Source organism: Hyla sarda, chromosome 3, assembly GCF_029499605.1.
Source record: "Hyla sarda isolate aHylSar1 chromosome 3, aHylSar1.hap1, whole genome shotgun sequence".
NCBI lineage: Eukaryota > Metazoa > Chordata > Amphibia > Anura > Hylidae > Hyla > Hyla sarda.
Genome location: NC_079191.1, coordinates 157,030,336 through 157,044,915, shown reverse-complemented (window position 1 = coordinate 157,044,915; position 14,580 = coordinate 157,030,336). Strand labels below are relative to the sequence as shown.

Below are 14,580 nucleotides of genomic sequence, written 5' to 3'. Positions count from 1 at the left end.
CAAAATTTGTAACGCAATTTCTCCCGACTACAGAGATACCCCATATGTGAGCGCAAAGTGCTCTGGGGGCACACAACAAGGCCCAGAAGGGAGAGCGCACCATGTACATTTGAGGTGATTTGCACAGTGGTGGCTGATTGTTACAGCGGTTTTGACAAACGCAAAAAAAACAAAACCCCACATGTGACCCCATTTTGGAAACTAAACCCCTCACGGAATGTAATGAGGGGTGCAGTGAGAATTTACCCCCCACAGGTGTCTGACGGATCTTTGGAACAGTGGTCCGTGAAAATGAAAACTTGTACAGCCCACTGTTCCAAAGATCTGTCAGACACCAGTGGGGGGTAAATGCTCACTGTACCCCTTGTTACGTTCCTCAAGGGGTCTAGTTTCCAAAATGGTATGCCATGTGTGTTTTTTTTTGCTGTTCTGGCACCTTAGGGGCTTCCTAAATGCGACATGCTCCCCGAGCAAAATTTGCTCTCAAAAAGCCAAATATGACTCCTTCTCTTCTGAGCATTGTAGTTCGCCCATAGTGAACTTCAGGTCAACTTATGGGGTACCTCCATACTCAGAAGAGATGGGGTTACAAATTTTGGGGGGTATTTTCTGCTATTAACCCTTGCAAAAATGTGAAATTTGGGGGGAAACAAACATTTTAGTGGAAAAAAAAATTTTTTTTTACATATGCAAAAGTCGTGAAACACCTGTGGGGTAATAAGGCTCACTTTATTCCTTATTACATTCCTCAAGGGGTCTAGTTTCCAAAATGGTATGCCATGTGATTTTTTTTTGCTGTTCTGGCACCATAGGGGCTTCCTAAATGCGACATGCCCCCCGAGCAAAATTTGCTCTCAAAAAGCCAAATATGACTCCTTCTCTTCTGAGCATTGTAGTTCGCCCATAGTGCACTTCAGGTCAACTTATGGGGTACCTCCATACTCAGAAGAGAAGGGGTTACAAATATTGGGGGGTATTTCCTGCTATTAACCCTTGGAAAAATTTGAAATTTGGGGGGAAACACATTCTAGTGAAAAAAAAAATTTTTTTTTTTACATATGCAAAAGTCGTGAAACACCTGTGGGGCATTAAGGTTCACTTTATTCCTTGTTATGTTCCTCAAGGGGTCTAGTTTCCAAAATGGTATGCCATGTGAGGGTTTTTTGCTGTTCTGGCACCATAGGGGCTTCCTAAATGCAACATGCCCCCCAAAAACCATTTCAGAAAAACGTACTCTCCAAAATCCCCTTATCGCTCTTTCCCTTCTGAGCCCTCTACTGTGCCCGACGAACACTTTAAATAGACATATGAGGTATGTGCTTACTCGAGAGAAATCGGGCTACAAATATAAGTATACATTTTCTCCTTTTACCCCTTGTAAAAATTCAAAAATTGGGTCTACAAGAACATGATAGTGTAAAAAATGAAGATTGTGAATTTTCTCCTTCACTTTGCTTCTATTCCTGTGAAACACCTAAAGGGTTAAAATGATGACTGAATGTCATTTTGAATACTTTGGGGGTGCAGTTTTTATAATGTGGTCATTTGTGGGGTATTTCTAATATGAAGACCCTTCAAATCCACTTCAAATCTGAACTGGTCCCTGAAAAATAGTGAGTTTGAAAATTTTGTGAAAAATTGGAAAATTGCTGCTGAACTTTGAAGCCCTCTGGTGTCTTCCAAAAGTAAAAACTCATCACTTTTATGATGCAGACATAAAGTAGACATATTGTATATGTGAATAAAAAAATTTTTTATTTGTAATATACATTTTCCTTCCAAGCAGAGAGCTTCAAAGTTAGAAAAATGCAAAATTTTCTAATTTTTCATCAAATTTTAGGATTTTTCACAAGGAAAGGATGCAAGTTACCACAAAAATTTACCACCATGTTAAAGTAGAATATGTCACGAAAAACAGTCTCGGAATCAGAATGATAACTAAAAGCATTCCAGAGTTATTAATGTTTAAAGTGACAGTGGTCAGATGTGCAAAAAACGCTCTGGTCCTTAAGGCCAAAATGGGCTTGGTCCTGAAGGGGTTAAGGATGACCCAATTTTGAAGAAGTCTCTCCCTCAACACCCAGGGGTTACTTTCCGGAGATCTAGTAATCTCCGTAATTTGCTAGCTCCCAGCAGGTTAAAACCCCTTGATCAACCTGTGAAAAATCATATTACACCCCAGAAGACACCGGGGGTATACCCCTGTAGTCGTGGGAGATGCCTTTGCTGTCCCATGATTGCAGGGGGTACTAATAGTTTCAAGTCAAATCAGTCAGGACTATCTTACACTATTAAAGGTACCCTTAATTGTGACAGTTCATACGTCATATACTTATTGACCTGTGTTTGTGGCATGCAATATGTGGGCCGCACGGTTCAGGCCGTGCGGTCCCGCATGAACAAACACAGGTCAAACATCAAAAGAAATTTTCTTCTCCATAGCGTTTCACGCCATGTTACATTAAAACACAATAAAGATATCAATAGCATCAAATTAATCATTATCGAAACCATTCCAGATCACATCCGCAATAGATTTCAGAGACTGATTAATAGAGAGTCATTTTGGATTTTTACTTTAGGTACTTTATTTCCAGGAGGTTTGAACGAGACAATAGAAAATGCCCGGTAATATGTATAATTTTGTGATTTATATATATTATGCTCTCTGTTAAAAAAAAGGGGGGAAAAAAAAAATTTTTATATGTTTTTTTTTTTGTTTGTTTGTTTTTTGTTGTTTTTTTTATCATTCCTCTTTACTAGTTGCCTTTGGTGTAATACTCTACCTTATTGAACATAGTTGCTAGTCAGCCAGGTGTTTTTTCACCCCTGCATTCCAGTACATATGAACATATTATATATTTTTTTTATATATTTTATATATTTTTTATATACCTTTTATACATGTTCCCTTTTATCTGTATTGTTCATATGTGAAATGTTCTCCCTTTTCTGTTTATTCGTATGTGTATCTTTGTACACTGGGTGGTTCCCCTCCAGTGGAGCCTTGAGGGTTAACTCCCTCCTTGGCTCACCTGGAGGGCTAACCACCCAGTCCCCTATATATAGTATGCTTTTACTCACCTGAGTATGCCTGATGAAGCAGATAATCTGTGAAACGCGTTGCATGATTTGTGATTAAAGTTGTTTCTACCCTCCGAGTGTGTCCAGCGCCTCCTGATGTCCGCCACCTCCTTGGAGGCTCCTTGTGTTCTCTGTCACTAACATGGTAGCCATCTTGAATTCAACTTTAGTTTTTTTGTTCTCATGTTAAAAAAGTTATTTACATTCTGTAGCAAAGGAGGCAATATTACTGGCTACAGGGAGCATTGTGATTGGCTACAGGGGGCATTATTACTAGCTGCAGAGGGCATTATTACTGGCTACAGGGGGCATTACTACTGGCTACAGGGTGCATTATTATTGGCTACACAGAGCATTGTGACTGGCTACAGGGAATCATTAAAACAGTACCGGTAGTAATATTGCACAACTTCATACCCTATGACTCCTGTTACGTGATCTGCACAACCTCCAAGGACAACACAGCCCACTCAAAGAACTGTTTATTTAACCCTATACTGCAGATAGCATTGTGTGGATTGAGTAACATCCGTCATCAGAGTTTGTTGACCATTCTCTGACCAGGCAATGTTTTGTTTGCCTTCTGTCCCTTTTGATGACTGTCAAGGATTCACAAGTCCACGGTCTCCTAAGTGGTATCCATTAGTCAAGGAAATCAGTGGCTGAAATGAGGCTCCTGCCCATTGCGCTCCTCTTCTCATACTGTTTTATAGGTTCTGCTAACCAGGGTGGTGCAGACAATGCAGATTGTAATGACCAAACGGTTTTTCAGGCAGCAGATGAGGTGCTAAGGTCCTTAAATGACGCAAAAGAAGATGGGAACCAATTTGCCCTCTACAGAATCACAGAGGCTGCAAAAAAGGTAGGAGACAGCATTGTTTGAAATATAGCTTATAATATGTAGACTGGCTATGCTCAGGTTCTCACATAATTTTTCCTGCTTCCAGCAAATAATTTCCAAGAGCTGACTGTTCATTTGCTGCCTTCTATATCTCACCCAAATGCCTTTGTTACAAAATATTCAATGTTAATCCCTTTATCTGTCAGCAGTTATATAAATAATAATATTAATAATCATTATTTTAATAACACTAACATATTCTGCAATTCGGTGGGGACATATAAACAGATAAGGTAAAACATTTCATAGTAACAAACCAATAAACAATTCAAACAAGTCAGGCCTATCCACAAGAGCTTACAATCTATGAGAAAACAGGATGTCACAAGTTGTCAAAGTGTTCAACCATCTTTTAAAAAACAGAGTAGTGCACAGGGGTGGATGAGCCAGTCACCCAGCATGATGTCCATGTACTTAAGAGATCAACATAGTAGAGATCACTTTATGTTCTTTACATAAACATATCAGTAAGGATAAGCTTCCATTTGCTTTTTTTTCTGGCAGTTTTTGGAATACAGCCACTGCAGTTTTTGAGCCAAAGCCAGAAGTGTATTCAAAAGGAATAGGAAATATAAAGGAAGGACTTATACTTCTCCTCCCTTATGGATCCACTTCTGACTTTGGCTCAAAAACTGCAGTGGCAGTATTCCAAAAACTGCCAGAAAAAAAAACAAGTGGAAACTTAGCCGGATACATGAATTCTGGTAATGTGTCATAATTAGACACTACTTACATCCTTTTGTCTGGGTTCATACATGGTGCAAATATGAATCTGTTGAAACAGTCTCAAAATCTGTGCCGAAATATGCACGTGTTACATGTTTTATTGTGTGAAAATCTGCATGGACTCTGCAACAGATAGAGCATACTGTAGATCAGGTTTGCTAACACCCCATTTATTTACAATGTGTTTCCCTTGCATAGCATAGATTCCGCAACCTAAATTTTAAGACACATTTACTATGTGTTTACCTGGCCTTAAAATAATTCATACAATCATGGCTGTAAATGTTGGCTGTAAAATTTTTACAAGAAAATGAAGTATTTCTCACAGAAAAGGATTGCAGTAACACATGTTTTGCTATACACATGTTTATTCCCTTTGTGTGTATTGGAACTAAACCAAAAAAGGGAGAAAAAAAAGCAAATTGTACATGATGTCACACCAAACTCCAAAAATGGGCTGGACAAAATTATTGGCACCCTTTCAAAATTGTGGAAAAATAAGATTGTTTCAAGCATGTGATGCTCCTTTAAACTCACCTGGGGCAAGTAACAGGTGTGGGCAATATAAAAATCCCACCTGAAAGTAGATAAAAAGGAGAGAAGTTCACTTAGGCTTTGTATTGTCACACTAAGCATGAACAACAGAAAGAGGAGAAGAGAACTGTCTGAGGACATAAGAACCAAAATTGTGGAAAAATATCAACAATCTCAAGGTTACAAGCCCATCTTCAGAGATCTATATTTGCCTTTGTCCACAGTGCGCAACATTATCAAGAAGTTTGCAACCCCTGGCACTGTAGCTAATCTCCCTGGGCGTGGATGGAAGTGAAAAATTGCTGAAAGGTGTCAACGCAGGATAGTCGGGATGGTGGATAAGCAGCCCCAAACAAGTTCCAAAGATATTCAAGCTGTCCTGCAGGCTCAGGGAGCATCAGTGTCAGAACAAATGATCTCTCAACATTTAAATGAAACGAAACGCTATGTCAGGAGACCCAGGAGGAACTCACTGCTGACACAGAGACATAAAAAAGCAAGACTACATTTTGCCAAAATGAACTTGAGTAAGCCAAAATCCTTCTGGGAAAACATCTTGGGGACACATGAGACCAAGATAGAGCTTTTTGGTAAAGCACATCATTCTACTGTTTACTGAAAACTGAATGAGGCCTACATAGAAAAGAACACAGTACCTACAGTGAAATATGGTGGAGGTTCAATGATGTTCTGGGGTTGTTTTGCTGCCTCTGGTACTGGGTGCCTTGAATGTGTGCAAGGCATCATGAAATCTGAGGATTACCAATGGATTTTGGGTCACACTGTACAGCTCAGTGTCAGAAAGCTGGGTTTGCGTCTGAGATCTTGGGTCTTCCAGCAGGACAATGACTCCAAACATACATAAAAAAGCATCCAGAAATGGATGGCAACAAAGCGCTGGAGAGTTCTGAAGTGGCCAGGAATGAGTCCAGATCTAAATGCCACTGAACACCTGTGGAGAGATCTTAAAATTGCTGTTGGGAAAAGGTGCCCTTCCAATAAGAGAGACCTGGAGCAGTTTGCAAAGGAAGAGTGGTCCAACATTCCGGCTGAGAAGTGTAAGAAGATTATTGATGGTTATAGGATAACTGATTTCAGTTATTTTTTCCAAAGGGCGTGCAACCAAAATATTAAGTTAAGGGTGCCAATAATTTTGTCCAGACCATTTTTGGAGTTTGGTGTGACATTATGTCCAATTTGCTTTGTTTCCTCCCTTTTTTCATTTAGTTCCAATACACACAAAGGGAATAAACATGTGTTATATTCATATATATATATATATATATATATATATATATATATACAGTGGTCCCTCAACATACGATGGTAATTCGTTCCAAACGACCCATTGTTTGTTGAATCCATCGTATGTTGAGGGATCCGTGCAATGTAAAGTATAGGAAGCTGTACTCACCTGTCCCCACCGCTCCGGATCAGGTCCTCACCGCTCCCGATGCAGTCCCAGGGGCTCCCGATGCTGTCCCGCTGCTCCGATGTCTTCTTCGGGATCCTCCGGCTTCTTCCGCATCTTCTGCAGGGTCCGGGCCTCACTTTCTGGTGACGTTATTACGCTGCTGCGCCGGCGCGGCGTGAGTAGTGACGTAATAACGACGCCGGAAAGCGAGGCCCGGACCCTGGAGAAGATGTGGAAGACACCGGAGGATCGTGAAGTGGACCCGGAGCAGCGGGAATAGGTAAGCGAACCTGCCAGGGATGCTTAAACTGCTATCCGACAGCAGCTTAAGCATTTTGCGCTGTCGTATAGCAGTTAATGCGATGGCCCCGACATATAAAAGCATCATATGTCGATGCTGACATCGACATGCGATGGCCTCTGAGAGGCCATCGTATGTCGATTTTATCATATGTCGGGGCCATCGCATGTCAGGGGGTTACTGTATATATTATTATTTATAGCAAAACATGTGTTACTGCAATCCTTTTCTGTGAGGAATACTTAATTTTCTTGAAAATTTTCAGGGGTGCCAACATGTACGGCCATGACGATATATATATATATATATATATATATATATATATATATATATATATATATATATATATATATATATACATATATATATATATATATATATATCAACCTCATTGTATACTATGTAACTTGAAACTCCTGGGCCCATAGCCATGTGCCATAAGGCTGATGCTTTCTCAGATGGTAGAGAACTTTTGGGCTTCTGTTTGACTGCAAACAATGGCCCTGATTTACTATGTGTAAATCCGACATGTTTTGTCAGGTTGTGTGCCAGATTCTGTGATTCCAAACCGGGGTGCTGGGCACACTAGGCACTCGGCACTGCCCGGGGTGCAGCTGGATTTTGCAGTGTATTTTTCATAATTTTTTATTTTTTTTTAAATGTCCCGCCCCGGCCAGCACATCTATGACTCACGGTGCCGCAAGGGGGAAGGGAAGCCCCCCGTGTCTCCCTCCCACTTGTGGCACAGTGAGCCGAAAATGGTGGCCTGCTACAACTATAACATGCCGGCGTCGGATTCCTGTGCTGTGGAACTGCAAGCTGCGCCGGATTCCCGTTCCGACTTGCTTAAGGTACTGTACCCTTTCCACCCCTCTGTTGCCCCTTCTCAACACTGTGCACCAGCCCCCCCCCCCTTCACCACTCATGTCCACCCTCCTGTCATCCATGTCTGCCTTCTCCACCTCCCTGTGCTTCCCTGTCACCCATGTCCACCCTCCTGTCACCCATGTCTGCATTGTCCACCTCCCTGTCCATCCCTGTCACCCGTGTCCACCCTCCTGTCATCCATGTCGGCTTTGTCCACCCCCTGTCCATCCCTGTCACCCATGTTCACCCTCTTATTCACCCCTCTGTTCCTTTGTTACCCCAGTCCACCCCTCTCTGTCACTCCTGTTCACCCCTCTTTTACCCTATTGTCTCCCTTGTCCAACCCTCTGACCCCCTGTCATCCATGTTCACCCCCCATCCAACCCTCACCCAACCACATCCTTTTCACCCATGTCCACCCCCTATTCACCCCTCGGTCCCTTTCTACACCCATCTGTCACCCATGTACACCTCCCTACACCCCTCTGTCACCCCCTACACCCCTCTGTCATCCCCCCCCTCTGTCACCAATGTAAACTCGTCTACATCCCTCTGTCACCCCTATGCCCCCTATCACCCATGTTCACTCTTCTACACCCATCTGTCACCCATGTACACCTGCCTACACCCCTCTGTCACCCCCCTACACCCCTCTGTCACCCCCCCCCTCTGTCACCCATGTAAACTCCTCTACATCCCTCTGTCACCCCTATGTCCCCCTATCACCCATGTTCACTCTTCTACACCCCTCTGTCACCCATGTACACCCCTGTCACTTCTCTACACCCTTCTGTCACCCATGTACACTGTTCTACACCCCTCTGTCACCCATGTACACTCCTCTAGATCCCTCTGTCACCCATGTACACTCCTCTACACCCCTCTGTCCCCCATGTACACCCCTCTGTCACCCATGTACACCCTTGTTGCCCATGTACACTCCTCTACACGCCATCTATCACCCATGTACACTCCTCTACACCCCTCTGTCACCCATGTACACCCCTGTCACCCATGTGCACTCCTCTACACCCCTGTGACCCATGTACACTCCTTAACACCCCTCTGTCACCAATGTACACTTCTCTACATCCCTCTGTCACCAATGTACACTCCTCTACACCCCTCTGTCACCCATGTACACCCCTCTGTCACCCATGTACACTCCTCTACACCCCTCTGTCACCCATGTGCACTCCTCTACCCCCTCTGTCACCCACGTACACTCCTTTACACCGCTCTGTCACCCATGTACACTCCTCTACACCCCTCTGTCGCCCATGTACACTCCTCTACACCCCTCTGTCACCAATGTACACTCCTCTACATCCCTCTGTCACCCATGTACACTCCTCTACACCCCTCTGTCACCCACGTACACTCCTCTTCACCGTTCTGTCACCCGTATACACTCCTCAGCACCCCTCTGTCACCCACGTACACTCCTCTACACCCCTCTTTCACCCATGTACTCCCCTCTGTCATCCATGTACACTCCTCTACACCCCTCTGTCACCCATGTACACCCATCTATCATCCATGTACACTCCTTTACACCCCTCTGTCACCCATTAACACTCCTCTACACCCCTCTCTCACCCATGTACACTCCTCTACACCCCTCTGCCACCCATGTACACCCCTCTGTCACCCATGAGTTGCTATCTAAAGCAGCAGTGTAGCAGCACCCCCATCCCGTAGTGCTTTTCCCTTTTTTTGGGGTGCCCGAGCCTAAAAAGGTTGGGAAACACTGATATATATATATATAGTTAGTTAGTTAACATATGTATTTTTACCTAAATATACCTAAATATACTAGTCATGCAGGTACCAATTGATACCACTAAACAAGGAGCAAATATTACCTTACATTATTATTACCTACCAAGATCGGGCATACTGAGACCAACAATACCAATAATACAGGTATAACAAGATAAATATTATCAATAATACACCTATATAAGGGACACATAATACAACCACACAAGGACCATTACACAATAAAGCGACTAGTGACTGGATAATTCCACTACTACCTCACCCCCTCTCCCCCCCCCCCCCAATACAGTGACCATATAGAAGTATATACCAGCTGTATACAGGATCTGTATACCATATAAGGGATTATATACAGGACCATATAGAGGTATATACCAGCTGTATAAAGATCTGTATACAGATCTGTATACCTTATAAGTGATTACAATTACATTTAGGGACTCACAATTACATCTTTTCAGATCAGTGGCATCCTTCTTCTTTTTTTTCTCCATCCGGCTCAGACCGCTATGATGTCTTCTCCCAGTCAAAACTTCATCTCTTCAGCATCTGCGGGACAAACATGTTAGACTCTACATTTTTCCAGTGCTCTCCATTGCCGATCCCCCCTTTGCCATTTCAATTCACAATCCCCCCCCCCTTCTGTACCATTTCAATTCCCCCCTCTGAGCCATTTAAATCCCCTCCTTCTTCTCATAGGGGGAGGGGATGAAATGGCATACGGGATCGGAGGGGGGAATTGGGAATTAAAATGGCACAGGGGAATCAGAGGGGTTGGGGGGACTGGGAATTGAAATGGCACAGGGATATTAGAGGGGGGGCTGAACTGGCACAGGGGGGAATGAGAGGGGGGATTGGGATTTGGTGGCCCCTCTGATCCCACTGTTCAATTTTAATTACCCCTCCCCCTCTGATCCCCCTGTGCGTTGCCATTTTTATTGCCCCCCCATCCCCCTGTGCCATTTCATCAATCCCCCTCCCCTCAGCTATTTAATTAACCCCCCTATCACCTTAGCCATTTCATTAACTTCATTAACCCCCTCCCTGTGCCATTTCATTGCCCCCTCTCATCACCTGTGCCATTTCATTACCCCCCTCCTCCCCCTGTGCCATTTTATCAACCCCACCCTCCCCTCCTCCCCCTGTGCCATTTCATTAAGCCCCTCCCCTCCTCCCCTGTGCCATTTCACTAACCCCCCTCCTCTCCTCTGTGTCATTTCATTAAGACCCCCCCTGACAATTCATTAACTCCCCCTGCCCTCCTCCCTATCCCTGTGCCAATTCATTAACCCCCCCCCCCCCCCGTGCCAATTCATTAATCCATTTATTTTATTTTGTATTATTACAACACCATGGTCCCAGACAGGGCCAGTATGTGTAGTGTTTAAGTTCTATGGTTTCAAGAAAGAAATATTTTACTGTGCCATCCATGTAGTGGACTTATCTTACTTTTTGCATCCATTTGATCTTGGTTTTGGATGAAGTTGAGGATAGTTCCAAAGTATGTTCTAGAGGAATAAAGGTTTATAGTAGATGAAGTGCAGAGGTTGGGAAGAGGCAAGCCTTTACCTACCTATCCAACAGACCTAGAGGATCTGAGAAGTCCTGCTCATAATGAGAACATCTATAAGTGTGTCAGATTTTCTATTGCTAAGGAGTCAGATTTGTGGAATAACGAATGCCAAAAAAGGTTGAAAAGCCTTGCATCATATTTGTGGTGGACCACCAAGTGAATGGCGGGTCCTAGGCTGTGAGATGAACCTAGGGTTGCGAGACCGGGCCCCTTGCACGGTGTCAATATTGGTGTCCCAATACATGTGGTACAAACTGGAATTAGTGATGGTGGGACTAACTGTAACCACCACCTGCACTGCAGCAGCTTGCGCCCCAGAGGGATTACTGGTTGGTGCCTGCTCTTCAGGCCAAACCTCCGCCACTGCAGGAGTAGGCCTAGGCACTTTTGTGGGTACCCGTTGGTTAGGCCAAACCTCCTTGACAGCTGGAGTAGGCCGGTGGTCAGGCCAAACCTCCTCGCTCATATGAGTAGACCTGGGCACATCTGTACAGGAACCTTGACTGGAACGACTTTGGTACTTGGGATCCATCGCTGAGGGATCACTTTGGTACTGGAGATTCATCGCTGAGGGATCAGGTTGCTTCTCTTCGGTTACAGCTCCTTTAACACTTGGAAGGAGGAGGCCAACAAGTCCTTTTTACTTGGGCAAGCAGGGTAGGGCCATAGTTGGCCCCTTGGATACGCCTCTGGAGGCTTGTAGACCCGGCCTCAGCTCTGTGGCTGCTAGAGTGGGCTGGGTCAGGCCCCCAGGCAATTGGGCTATGGTGCCTGGAATCAGTTTGTTAACAAGTTCTTTAAGGGCCTGCTTTTGAACCTCTCGGGTCATAGTTTCCATCATCTTTGTGTGGATCTGACAGACTTGTTGATAGGGGGCAGGAACAGTCTGTTTATCCTGATTGTTGCAGTTTTTTAAAGATACGGTGCAACTGAGACAGAAGAAGTAGCCATCTGCCATTGGCACGGCAGCATGCGCCCCGATTTTGGTCCACCGTTTTTGTCTCGGGGCTAACCCTTTCACTGATGGGTAGGGGGCTGGCCTTTTAAGAGCTGCAGCGGCCAGGATTGCAGGGGCCGCGGCAGCCTGGGCTGTACCTGTTGGGACCTCCTAGGTAATGTCTCCCCTTTGGGCTGGAAATCTCTGGGGGCAACGTTGGACACTAACGGGTATACCTAGGGGCCCCCCATTACCAGCAACTTACTTGATAGAAGCATCGGCAGAGTCTGCGTAGCAGCGGGTACTTGACCGGAACCTCTGGAGTCGAGCGCCATCCCCGGAACTCGTGGCACAACTTCTCCCGGGGATCTTCCTGCTTTAGCCTCCTCGGAGGCCGGCTCCGGTTCCATCTTGGGACTTGCACATGTGGATTGCTGGACCTCCACCATCTACCTGCTCTCCGCCGGCACTTCTGGTAGACTGAAGAGGTCAGACTCTGCTTTGCCTTTTATATTGGTCTCCAACAAGATGGTCACCAGCCGGAAGGACGTCATCAGTGGGTCCTGGGACCGGAAGCGACTCAGCAGTGCATTCTCTTCATCCGCCCCCTGGCAACAAGGGGAAGACCTTTCAAGTTCCATTTTGGACTGGACATCACGACATTGTTTCCCCACCCGGGGGTGGGAAGTTGGCTCTGACGGGAACCTTTGGCATGCTTTTCCAGCAGATCTTTAACTCTTTCAGGTACAACAGACATTTTGGCGCACAACATTACTTCCGTTCTAATCTTGCACATTGTAAATCCAACTTTTGTAAACTTCTTTGCCATCGACAACACTGCAATTTTAACCCCTTAAGGATGCAGCCCTTTTTCACCTTAAGGACTGAGCCCTTTTTCGCAATTCTGATCACCGTCACTTTAAGCAATAATAACTCTAAGATGCTTTTACCGATTATTCTGATTCTGAGATAGTTTTTTCGTGACATATTCTACATGTTAGTGGTAAATTTTGAAAAATTTGCATTTTTTTTATTTTGAAGCTCTCTGCTTGTAAGGAAAATGGATATTCCAAATAAATTTTATATTGATTCACAAATACAATACAATATGTCCACTTTATGTTGGCATTAGAGATGAGCGAACTTACAGTAAATTCAATTTGTCACGAACTTCTCGGCTCGGCAGTTGATGACTTATCCTGCATAAATTAGTTCAGCTTTCAGGTGCTCCCGTGGGCTGGAAAAGGTGGATACAGTCTTAGGAGAATCTTTCCTAGGACTGTATCCACCTTTTCCAGCCCCCCGGAGCACCTGAAAGCTGAACTAATTTATGCAGGATAAGTCATCAACTGCCGAGCCGAGAAGTTCGTGACGAATCGAATTTACTGTAAGTTCGCTTATCTCTAGTTGGCATCATAAAATGGACATATTTTTACTTTTTGAAAAAATTAGAGGGCTTCAAAGTAGAGCAGCAATTTTCAAAATTTTCATGAAAATGGGCAGTCTTGGCATGCTGAGAGTTGTAGTTTGGCAACATCTGGAGGGCTACCGTTTGGGCACCACTGCGACCTCCCTCTTCTCCCCCCGTTCTGCCCAACATAGAAGCATCTGCCCAACATCCATGGCAACCCACTGTCCTGCGCTGCCATTGGACAGAATTCAATTCTGACCAATGGCAGGGGATAGGAGGAGATCGCAGCACTGCGACCTCGCTCCTATCCCTCAGGATGATCGGGGCTGTCACTGACAGCTCCAATCCTCCCTATTTTCCGGGTGATCGGGTCACCAGAAACCCGATCAGCCCGGAATAGCAGAAAATCGCATGTCTGAATTGACATGTGATTTTCTGCGATCGCCGACATGGGGGGGTCTCAGGACGCCCCTCGGCGATGTGCCAGGATGCCTGCTGAATGATTCCAGCAGGCATCCCGGTCCGGTCCCCAACCGGCTAGCGGCGGGGACCGGACTTGACTAGTTTCACTGACAGCAGACATAGACTGGAGACTTACTGGAGAGACTAAAGCTTTTGGGCCTTCCAGATGCTGATCACTTGTCTTGAGATCTCTGGTTCTCAGAGCAGATGGTAGGGTCTAAGAGTGAGAATTGCAAATGGCCACCCCTTTATATAGTGGGGGGCCGGACTAAAGCCCATTGGTCAAGCTGTGGGTCATAGGTTAAGCTGGTGCTCTCTGGGAGTACATGTGACAACAAATCATGTGACTGCATAACAAATCATGTGACTGTGACAAACTTACTCACAGGTCCTTGAGACCTCCCACAGGTCCTTTATACTAACTTTACATAGGGATACTGTCTATGCATTAAAGTGATATACACACCATATAAAACTAACAGGGAGACAACAGGTCACTGAGGGACTCAACCTGACAGGGCCTACAGGTAGTACAGGACCGTGTACATGTACTGGGACATCACATAATTTTTTAGATATCTTTATACC

General features: G+C 44.7%; 1 protein-coding gene across 1 annotated transcript in view; it reads left to right on the top strand.

Annotated features, from left to right (window-relative positions):
- The first annotated feature begins 3,751 nt into the window (after positions 1–3,751).
- The window catches only part of LOC130361806 (T-kininogen 2-like), a 54,107-nt gene continuing 43,278 nt past the window's right edge, over positions 3,752–14,580 (top strand). The window contains exon 1 of the mRNA XM_056565314.1: positions 3,752–3,946. Coding sequence (XP_056421289.1) covers positions 3,752–3,946 — 195 coding nt within the window. The remainder of the gene's footprint in view (positions 3,947–14,580) is intronic.